At 31.6% G+C, this 11,751-nt stretch overlaps 2 protein-coding genes and 2 long non-coding RNA genes across 4 annotated transcripts in view; 3 read left to right on the forward strand and 1 right to left on the reverse strand.

Annotated features, from left to right (window-relative positions):
* LOC140058634 (uncharacterized) overlaps window positions 1–11,751 on the forward strand; it is a 64,193-nt gene that overhangs the window by 27,774 nt on the left and 24,668 nt on the right. The gene's annotated exons all lie outside the window — the stretch shown is intronic.
* On the reverse strand, window positions 109–2,328 carry LOC140058633 (uncharacterized). Its single transcript, XR_011847029.1, has 3 exons — window positions 1,582–2,328; window positions 1,178–1,229; window positions 109–780 (listed from the first exon to the last, which is right to left on the reverse strand). It is a non-coding gene; the product is annotated as an uncharacterized lncRNA (long non-coding RNA).
* LOC140059004 (general transcription factor 3C polypeptide 6-like) lies at window positions 2,480–5,212 on the forward strand. Its single transcript, XM_072104812.1, has 5 exons — window positions 2,480–2,683; window positions 2,950–3,024; window positions 3,354–3,459; window positions 3,739–3,843; window positions 4,096–5,212. The coding sequence occupies exons 1-5, from the start codon at window positions 2,624–2,626 to the stop codon at window positions 4,176–4,178; spliced, it is 429 nt and encodes a 142-aa protein (XP_071960913.1). The 5' UTR covers window positions 2,480–2,623; the 3' UTR covers window positions 4,179–5,212.
* On the forward strand, window positions 6,058–11,742 carry LOC140059176 (uncharacterized). The gene is made up of 4 exons (XM_072105029.1): window positions 6,058–6,445; window positions 6,545–6,619; window positions 6,917–6,982; window positions 10,117–11,742. The coding sequence occupies exons 1-4, from the start codon at window positions 6,356–6,358 to the stop codon at window positions 10,183–10,185; spliced, it is 300 nt and encodes a 99-aa protein (XP_071961130.1). The 5' UTR covers window positions 6,058–6,355; the 3' UTR covers window positions 10,186–11,742.

An 11,751-nucleotide genomic window follows, 5' to 3' on the forward strand; every position in this document is an offset into this window, starting at 1 on the left:
TATTTGTTTTTGAGGAGTACGTAAGCCTACATGATTTCTTAGAAAATGACTTGCCATAATAATATTTATATTCATGCAATGGGTATGCTAATAGGTTAGTGACATCTGAGTAAATTTTCAACACAAACAATAAATGATTATGCAATAACTTATTTATTGTAACTTAAATATTGCATTTTTTAGGAGTTTTTAGTGCCAATTTAGGCCAGGAGCTTCCATAAAAACAACCCATTTTTTTCTGTGAAACACCAGATAAGTAGGCCTGCCAGCCCATTTTTACTGTTTTTATATTGATAACATGAATGTAAGTCTTGTGGAGAGAACTATTATTATTGATAATGATATGAGATGGACATATATACACACAATATACAACAAATACCTTGTAATGTATTTTCATTTATTTTTTTTTGTTTCTTTTGGATTTGTGTTTTTTTACAACCCTACATGTTGCCCAATATACAATGTATATAATCCTACTCTTCTCTAGATACGTTGTACCAGCATAACTAGTAGTCAAGTAGAAAAGTTGTCAATTTCAGGTGCGGCATGGCCAGTGTACAATGGAAATAGCAAATATACTTTAACTAATTAATAAGTAATAATTACTATGTGGAATATCCTTCATATACAGTATGTACATACTACGTGGTAGGTAGGTACAATTAAACATAGATTCAGCAACATTTGCAGTAAGTATTTTACATTCAGCCAGTTGATGGTTTTGAAGTTTATGAAAAATTCAAGATGATGACAATTGTTTTGAAGTTGGTATCATTTCTGTAACAAATAATCAAGAATAGATTATCTAATTTATATTGATTACTTAATATTTTAGTTAAACTGAATATTATTAAATTACAATGAATCTTTTTGGTTTTATATTTAAAAATTAGTTCAGATTTGTGGTAAACCATACACAGAAATGTTGAAACATTTTCAACTTTACTTATTCTACCACACACTTTCCATTACTATATATAGTGTTTATTGACAATGCAACCTGGTATATAAAACATTTTTAAAGTAATGGATGTTTTTCAGCTATTTCTTGCATTCATTACTACTGTATTTTTAACTTTCATTACTAATTTTACTACTATTGTATATAATTATAACAAAACATAAATCATTTGGCATTTCTCATCTCTACATTAAAAAAGGATCCAAAACTTACCAGAATCAGTGAACGTGTTCAGCATTTTGGTGCCTCCTTTCCACTAGACAACCTAGACATAAATAATTGAATATAAATTGAATTGAAATGATACAGTTGAAATGAAATAAATTATTTTAAATTAAAATTAAGCATTTATAAATAAAAATAATACCGGGCTGATGTATGAATACTAGGCCTAGCTAGCTAGGCCTAGTCTTCGGACCAGGCCATCAAAATGAATGCATAATACTAAATAGGATAGCGCCTAGGTACAGTATAGGGAAAGCCTGCTTACTCTAGGCCAGACCAAATTAATTATTTCAAACAATTGTAATTATTAATAATAATAAATAATAATATATTAATTTTAATGTGTATTTATTATGTTTGCTCAAAATGTACTAAAATTATGCTATCCTCACCTGTGTCTTTGTATTCCGTTTGTCGCCGTTTTAACTTAATAACAGCCCATTAAGTTATAGTTTAGTAGCAGGCCTAACTGTACTGTGCTGCTGCTGCTGGGCCTACCTAGCCTATGCCATCTTGAGAGTAGCCTAGTATACACCTCCAGACCTAGGCCAGTGTGCTACCTTAAGCCTTTAAGTTTAGGCTAGAGCCTAAAGACGTAGCTAGCTAGCCTAGCCTTTCTGTACGAATATTATTAATATAGCACACTGGTTTAAGTGGTAACATTCTAAAAATCCCATTTCTTATATGAGCAGGAGACTATTTCAATACAATAGGATGATCATAAGATGCATCATTTCTTCGTTTACAGTAGCATTTGTTCGGTGGGGAATCAAACAAATTTTCCTCCACGTCTAGCTCCATTCATCATTGAATATTTTTGTCCACGTGTGACGTTGCCGTGTGTGAGTTTTGGGGATTCCCCTCATCTGTAAACAGAGCATGATTGGTGAAATACGATCACGTGGTACAGTTTTTAAGACGTTGCGGATAATTTGAACGTGTAACGTTCGGCCCGACCAAATCACTCACGCGGTGTATATTAAAATAAAGTACCAAAATAAAACAGTAATTTCTCAAAATTGTCTAACACGATTATGGAGAACTTTTGATATGTTGTTATTTATAAAATTATTATTCTAAATATGTAAAGAAATTGTAGATCCATGACATCGGAACGAGATGAAACGTTAGAATTTACTGCTTATGGCCTAATTGTCATTGACGTTTTGTTTATCAAATCTGACCTTTGACACATCCAGGGCAGTACTAATAAAATCTTTAGATAGTACTCAAACAAACGTATTTAAGTCTATAAATTCTAAAATAAAAAATAACAGAATTTCAAATTAATAACTGAAAATACGTATTAATTATCCAAATAACGTGGTATAGACGGTTACTAATTGAAAACGAAAGAATGATTTCCAAAATATATTCTCGTAATTGAATTCGTAAAAAGAGCAGACAGCAATACAGAGTAGCAGTAGAAACACAATGGCGACAGCCAAAGATAATGTCATGCCTGATGAAGATTCGGATGAATGGGAGGAGGAGGTAGGAAAAGAATATTACTTTATTCAAAATATAATAGTTAAATATAATGTTTCAATATAATGGTGTAAGGTTAGATGTAAGGCTATAGAGCTAGGCCCGCTAGGGCTAGGCCTGGGCTCTCTCTACTATCTACCTACCTAGTAACCTAGCTAGCACACCACGCCACGCCACAGTACTAAGATAGGCCTATGCAACCAAGTAGGTAAAGGTTGCCGCTTTGAAAGTAGCAAATTCACCCAATTAATGTGATTAATTTACAATTACAGGAGTACTATGTTTTAGTGGAACTGTCTGGAATATCACATGATGAATTCAAAAATAGTAAAAATTGTGAAGTCATTGTAAGTATTATTATTAAATCTTATTGATATGAGAAACTCAATAGTTCTTTTCAGAATTAATAATGTGGTGTACGGCAAACTTTATATCAACATTTGATTTCTCCATGAAAACCTTCAAACAATATATCATTAAATCATTCATTTTAATAATGCACCTTTTTAAAAACAAGTACTTTAATATAACTTTATTTAAGTCCTTGTTTAAAATTACTACTGTATGCGTTCATGGAGGTATACCTCCATGATGTGTTTAAGTCAAGCATGTTTTACAGTTTACATGATTGGAACCATAATGTTGTTAATGTTTAATAATGTTGTCTTTTCTACAGGATATAGATTCTCCCAGTCCACATCTTAAACTGGACAACTGTATATTTAAGGGACAGTACAAGCACACAGTGGGAACAGCGGTCATTTTTGAGGAGGGAAAGGAAAGTAAGACAAATGGACAGACAGACAAACTTGCTATTTATAGATTTGTAATTATTTACAAATAACACCAGGAGAACACCAGGAGACTGTATTGTCATTCACTCACATACACAGGCCTTGTCTTTGAGTCATGTGATCACTTTCTAAACACACTCCTAAAATGCCTCCAAGGTGCATGGTTGTATAGTAAGCTTAAACACCTACACACCTGAGTTCAATTTGTAGCGCAACTGTAATTTTCAAAAGTTTGCACATACTTAGTTTTGGGTTTTTTTTAAACAGAAACTGAAGATGATGTACCAATGATGAATTACTTGTGTAAAACTGTCCAAAAACTTGAAATGGAAAGAGTTTTCTTGAAACCAAAGACGTCTGCATCAACAACAGGTACGAATATTTGTGGGTTTCACTTTCCATGCTGTTGAAACGTGTATGAATAAATGGTAATATAGTGAGAGCCTATCTCTAGTTTCATTATTCACTACATCAACACCCTCACGACTCTCATCGATCGATCGGTTGATTGATTCTCATCGATCGATTGATTGTTTGATTTGTTAGCTTAATTTACCTGTCTTCCTCTATTATTGCTCTTTTTCTAATGTCACAAATTAATCAAAATACTGCTTTATTCTAAAGATACTCCCAGTGAAAAGTTAGAAACTACAGATGAATTGGATGAAGGAACATCATCTGAAGACAAAGCTATGGACACAGGCTGATGACTATCTACAAATGCTAAGAGATGTACATACGGTTTTTATCAGAAGATGCAAAAGTTGCAGCCTATATCCAGCATCATTAAAATATAAGTGCTTTGTGAAATGCTACAGTAGACACATAATGTACTAATATAGGAGAGTTGCATGCCTATATAAATCATTTATGAATAAAAAGCTCTTTTTAAAGATAGCAGTTTGTATCAATGGGAAATGCTAGAGGTGTCATTCTTTGACACACAAACATTAAACTTATTATTATCTTGAAATATAAGGGCTTTACTAAGTACATATACATAGATGTACATACAATTCCCAGAATTCTAAATGCCAATTCATCTATGAATAAAAGGCTCTGTTTCAAGATGTGTATTTCAATGTGTATCAATGTGAAATCCTAGGACACTACAGAGGAAAATTAAACTCATTATTAACTTGAAATATAAGGGCTTTGCTACAGTCAGTAGACACATAGTGTACTGATGCACCACCAGAGATGTAGACTGGTTTGTTAGAATCTACAGTGTGTACATATATACCTTGTAGGTTAAAGTATTTAATTTAATCCAGTACTGTATTAATGGTATTTAAATAAGTGTTCTTGTTCACCAAGTTCGAAGGAAAAGTATATATTTTTGTTTAAGTACAGTACTTACATTTTTAATTTAACACGATTTACATGGTTCTATTTGATTTTTATTTGATATCCTGGATTTGTTTCCTTTTATTGACATATCCTTGTGTGGCCTATCATGAAGTAAGCTTCATAAAATAGTGATGTTCCAAGAAATTATAAGAATAAGAAATTGTTAGCCAATAATTGTCAGGGGCTATTCGTCACATATCAACAAGAGCCGTTCACGCAATGTTGGTGTTCTGGTTCCCTAGGTGATCATAAACTCGTGTGACCACAAACCGCTGACCATAAATATGTGGGTGGCTGGAAACGATCGTGTTAAACTTTAATTGACCCTTAGGAGACAAAATATAGTCATTAAAAGTATCAATGAAGTTGTTATGCAACTTTAATGGTGATGATGGTGATAACAATACATTGTATTCAATTTAATTTTTCTTGAAATATTCAACAAAATTTAGTCTACATTTCATTTATGTTCATTGGTTTTAAAGTTGACGGTCAGCCAACGAGTTTCCCGCGCAATTCGAGAACTTACGCGTTTCCCGCGCAATACGAGAACTTACGAGTTTCCCGCGCAATACGAGAATTTACAAGTTTCCCGCACAATACGAGAACTTACGAGTTTCCCGCGCAAAATTGTATTGTGTTCTTTTGTACATAAAAACAAAGGCACGTCTAATTTTCGTTAAAGCAGCTGCTTAGTTCGGATTATTTGTGACAATAGTAGCAAACCTACAAAATAAAAGACGATCAAGTTTATAAAAAAAAACCAACAATAAATTATGTAGAAAATTAAAATTTATAATTCCCCTGTTTAAGTTTTCTCCAACTTCCGTAGGCCTAATAAACATAACGATAAAATTACTGTGACTAATTTTCTACGTAATTGCAAGAAATTCGGCGTCATGTTCCGATGGGAAAATAGTATCATGGGCGTATATTCGGGTGTTTTATGCACATGTGTATGATAACACCATAGAGATATTATAGTATAATATCTCTATGATAACACCGATCGCGATTGAGGTTTTTTTTTTCAATTTATACATTGTACTAATTACTTAATAAATACGAGGTCAGTGATTTAATCGTTGACTTATAAGATGATGCAAATTGGCCGCATGTAAGCTTGCTAAATAAATCATTAAAATAGCAAAAAATGTAACAAAAATGTGTATACAAAAAGGACGCTACATTGGTCACATGACCACGTCTAATACACACGCACTCTTCACTAGCCTATTGTTGTTTTGCTTAGTGAGAAAGCGTGGATACTACCCGTGCTTCCCGATGTGAGCTGCTGGAGGCGTCCGTAGTCCAATATACGCTAAACCTTACTTGCTCACAAATCAACATAATTTCCTCTATTTAATTGCACTGCTGTCCTGTATATATCTGGTAGTAATTAAATAAATTGTGGACATTTTATTTATTTTTTTCTGCGGCTCTCGGCGGGCGTAAAACGTTGGTTGCTTAGCTAAGCGAACGCAGACGATACGCGAAGAATAGATCAAGGAAAGCAGACGACATTTCACAAAGAATGAGTTCAAAAAAGGGAGAAGATTCCGCCATTGAAGAACCAACAAGAAGAGGCAGAGGACGGCCTCGAAAATATCCGAAACCAGACCCTGTAAGTAGTATGCTTTTTTCTATAAATATTAGCATTTTTTTCATTTATTAAACGTCTGGTGTATTGTTGACAATTTTGATGATTTTTTTTACATTTTAGTCAGAGGAGCCAAAAGAAAAGCGACCTAGAGGAAGGCCAAAGGGTAGCACAAAAGCAACGACTGTAGCGAAAAAGGTAAAAAATAATACCATTACTTCTCACTGTTAAATATGCTATTATATTACTCTGATATTATATGCCAAGTGGGCGCCATGACACCAAAGTACATGCTTATTATTTGTGTACTAATAATATTCGCGATTAAAAATACGCGATGTTGCGTTGCGTTGGTGAAGGGTGTGAGATCGGGCGCATTTGAATTCTTTTGTTTAAAAAAAATCGTGATTTATAAAGTTTTTGTTTAGAATTGAGTATAATTTTATTTTTTTGTTTAGGCCTATGTCTATAATGTGTTAATATATTTATATTTAGAAAACAGTAGTGGCCACCTCTTCAAGTGGAAAAAAACGAGGTCGAGGTAGACCACGAAAAACGGCGGTAAGCAATATTTAATTTGTATGCATAAAATATTAAATAGAGTAGTTTATTAGGTCATTTATTTGATATGTACTTTTTATAATTGCTTTAAATAATATGCTACACAAAGTTTCCTGATGACTCAACTAGAACATATTTACAATATTTACATGAAATAAAGTAATACACATACCAAATTAATAGAAAGAGAAAATGAAAGTGTCTAAAGCCTTGTATACTATAAAACAAATATGATGTGCCCATATATGGACATGATCACGTATCACTACCATATGTGGGCATATCACTACCATATTTGGGAACATCACACTTTTTTTTGTCAAACTAGTTTGATAGTGTAGATAGAGCTTTATGTTTTTTATGCTACTATGCGTTTAAATTGGTTTACTCAAAGTGTACACTGCTAAATTTTCTAGTTTTGTGTCAATATTTTGATGTAGTGTTCTTTATGCTGTAGATTGTGTCAATATTTTGATATATTGATAGATACAATAGGGTCAAAATGCAGTACTGTACTAAGTTAGATTTGAGTGTTTTTGGGTAAAATGTTGAATGAGAAGAGCTTAATTTTTATTTTATGGAAGGATTTCTCAAAAACTACTCTTTTTTGTTGTCAAATATATTGTTTTTGTAAAAAGAAAATTAGGAAAATTTTTTGTAGCAATAAATTGTAAATTTAACAGCTTGTATGGCCACTTTCACACGCTATTTGGCCTTCTTGTATAAAAACATAAAAACAAAACTGGCTTGACCCCTACATGACCTCTATCATGTGAGGAGTAATGTCAACATTACCTGGAATGTGACCCTATTATTTCTGCTGCTTCCCTCCTCTATTAAATCAGTGATTCTCTCATCATAATTGATAGATATATTTGAAATAATATTTATAACATTTCAGACAAATTTTAGCCAAAAAAGTGACTCAATTGGAAATATTATTACAATTCCTATATCATTTTAATTATTTTTCCTAAATAAATTAAAAATATCAAGTATTTAATTTATTTTATTCATTTCAAGTTTGAAATATTATTTATAACAATGTTGCAAGCTCAATTCAGCATTTCAGACTGCCAACCAAAAAAGTGATTCAATCAAAAATTATAATTATTATGGTACACATTTTTAAACTATATCATTTATAGTTTAATATTATTATTATCCTATATTAAAAATATAATTTTATTTATTCATTTGAAGTTAAGATTGAATGTAAAATTAGAAATATTAAATTATTAAAATTATATTTTCCTAAATTAAAAAGATAGATTATTTAATTTATTTTGTTCATTTGAAGTTTAGTGACAATCTTATCAAAATGACAACATCAATTGAATGTGTACAATATCTTGTACTTTTTTATATATTGTTGTCTGTAACCCAGAAACCAAATTCTTAAATCTAATTTAAAATGTTAAGTATGTTGAACCCACTACTACCTCATGCAGATCATTACCAGGAGGAGTTCACATTTAGTAACAACATACTTTTATACTTGACATTCTCTAATACAGTAACATTGATATCGTCAACATTTAGGTAACCAGTATATATTTTGAAAATGTTTTATGTTTTATTTATTTATTCAAATTTCTGCCAATAACAAACAAATTTTAACAACATTGTCATAAATTGAAAATTGAATTGAAAGTATAAAGTATAGAAATTATTGCAAAAAATAATGGAAAGATTGGTAAAATGGAATTAAAATTATCTTGATACTAAAATAAATAAAATTATGAATTAAATAAATTATAATAAATAAATGAAGGACTATTAAACATAGATGCCTCAGATAGATCAAAGGACTCTTTGAATTAAAATGATCTTGATACTAAAATAAATTATGAATTAAATATATTTATTAAATATATTATTAATTAATAAATACATGAAGGTTTATGATATAGTATTAAACACAGATGCCTCAGGTAGATCATAAGACCTCTATGATCAATATGCTTATTACATTTACCAGGCTGCAGCAGCAGCCATCCTTTGGTCCTTCTTTGTTCTCTGTCTTTTCTTTGTTAACATCATTCCTGCCTTCTGCTCAATTACTAAATGTCTGTACAGTACTTAAGCATCATAATGTATTTTGGTATGTTGTATCATTTGCTTTTCTAAAATGTTAATGTTCCCAAATTGTTCATGGTCTATTCAAATTCTCTCAAAATAATTATTAATATTATATTTAAAATTATAGTAAATTTACTTAAATCATATTAATTATTAGAAAAATAATTTAAATGAAATTTATATAAAATTTGTTTCAATTATGTGTTTTTTCTGAAATATAGATAATATTGAACATTCCAATTAAATGTACTACCATTATTTTTTGAGAAAATAAATTATAATTTAAATGAAACTCCGACTGGATAAAATATGTACAGCAAAATTGTATCCAAGCTGATGGAAGCGTGACCTGTTTAGGGATCTTCTTAGAAAAGCTATTTATTTGAATCTGAGCTTGTCCCTGACTACATAAAACCTTTACTACTTATTTCACTCTCTTGGCATTTTCCGTTTATTATTGTTAATGTTTCGTTTTGTCGTAAGAAGATTAATTATTTAAATCTAGGTTGAGGTCAAATCATAACCGATAGCTGATTACTCAGGCGTGACAAATTTTTAATTAAAATGCCACAATACTGTCTATAGAATTTTTGATTTAAAAACATATCAATGTTTAATATGAATTTTGAGTATTAATGAAAGTTGGACAAATAATAATATAGTAATATAAAACAGTATCAGCAGAAACACAAAATATCCTAAAATTCAAACTGGAATTAAAAATTACAAAAGGTTTCTAAAAGAAGAGGCACGATTGGTGCATGGGGAGGGAAATGGTCTTTGAAATATCCCCCGAGTTACAGCAACATTGGCAAATTTAATATTCACAGAGGGAGACAAACATATTAATCAAATCTTATTCAATAATGTGAAAGACTGTAGATATAAAATATTTTATTTTCTTTCTTGTTTGTTTTGTAGTCTGAAGACACAAAGGTAAGGATACATTGAGACATAATGATATGTTGAATGTACAAATACAACTTAATGATTTGGATGATAATGATTGATGAAACTTGATTTAGATAATGACATCTTGTTTTCCTTTTCAGACTCCAAAGAAAAATAAAAATGCAGAGGCAACATCGGAAGAAGAGGAGGAGGAAGAAGAAGAGCAGTAGTTAGAAATTAAAAGAATGATGGATAAATGTTTAGACAAATTAACAAATGAAAGAATTGCTGCAAATGATTACTCTGTGATCAGGGTAATCCTCCCATAGAGTTATTATTAAAGCTTGGTTCCCACTACGACGTTACGCAACGCTATTGCTTGCGTTGCGTCGCTAGTGGAAACCATTTTTTAGGAAGCTTTCCATTTGCCACGATCCAATACTTACCGTATGTAAATTATCTCATTTCTCCAAGTCGGATATAAAAATCTAAACATCGATTGAAGTAAATACTGCTAGGCGAATTTATTCGCGCGAATGGAAAACGTTGACTAGTACGCACGCGTATTATTATTTTCACCTACTTTTTGTGACGTGAAAATTGTGCAACCAATCATAACTCAGGATTGTCGCGCCTCGTGGAAAATATGCTTTATGACGTCGGGAAATTGAAAGCTCCCTGTTATATATAATAACTCTTGGGTAATCTCTCTGCTAGTTTCCAATGCGTGTGTCTAAAACATCAGATGTACAGACAGTAGGCCTATGTATGATTTTAGGAAACCAGTCTTTAACCAGAGAAATACTAAAAGATTTAAGATCAATGTGAAAAATGATTTTAAAACTTGTAATATAATCCAATGAACAAAGTCAAATTTAGATCGAAATTTATAATAATGTATGTGTTTGGACAATTATTACTTGCACTGAAAGAAAGTAGATTTTTAAACCAAAGAATTCTTGTACAGAGTGGTTACAAAGTATTGTGATAAAAAAATGAAGTAACCAATAATGTTGTATTCGGAAATAAATTGTTAAATTAAGACCGTTCTTAAAACATTAAATTTAACCCTCTTGTTTGCTAGTTGTGTACATAGTGTATGTTTTTAGTACATAGGCTTTTTTTTTAGCGTTTTCAGCATGTTAAATTAGGATGTCCGCGACGAACTTGGTTCCCATACTAATCGTGCGCGCTGCTTTACCAACGCAACGCGCGAAAAGAACGTCGTCAGCGCAACGTAATTAATTTGACCAATCACGACACGATGGATCGTCTCAACTACTATATCGCTCGTGTGATTGGTCAAATTAAGCGTGGTTCCCACTAGCGACGCAACACAAGGACGTAACGCAACGCAAGTGAATTGACCAATTACAAGCGATGGCTTATTCGCTTGTGATTGCTAACTGTCAATTGGTCAATTCACTTTCGTTGCGTTACGTCCTTGCGTTGCGTCGCTAGTGGGAACCACGCTTTACGTTCTAGTGGGAACCAAGCTTTATCGTGTCCTTGCGTTACGTATTGAATTCAAGTCGAAGGACCATTGTCAAACGTAGATTAGATTAGTAATGTTATATCAAGTTTATTTAATAACCTTTAAATTGTATTTATAGTGTGTGTTTGATTTTTTAAAAGTTGAAAAATTCATTGATTGATTATCTCTTGACGGCCTACTAGGATACTTGTAGGTTGTTAAAACCCTGTTCCAGCAGACCACTCAACTGCCTTTATATTTGTTTTCTTTTCTATCACAATTGTTATACAGTATTAAAAGATCTTTTTGTCAATTTGTTTGT

This window comes from Antedon mediterranea, chromosome 9 (assembly GCF_964355755.1).
Source record: "Antedon mediterranea chromosome 9, ecAntMedi1.1, whole genome shotgun sequence".
Lineage (NCBI taxonomy): Eukaryota > Metazoa > Echinodermata > Crinoidea > Comatulida > Antedonidae > Antedon > Antedon mediterranea.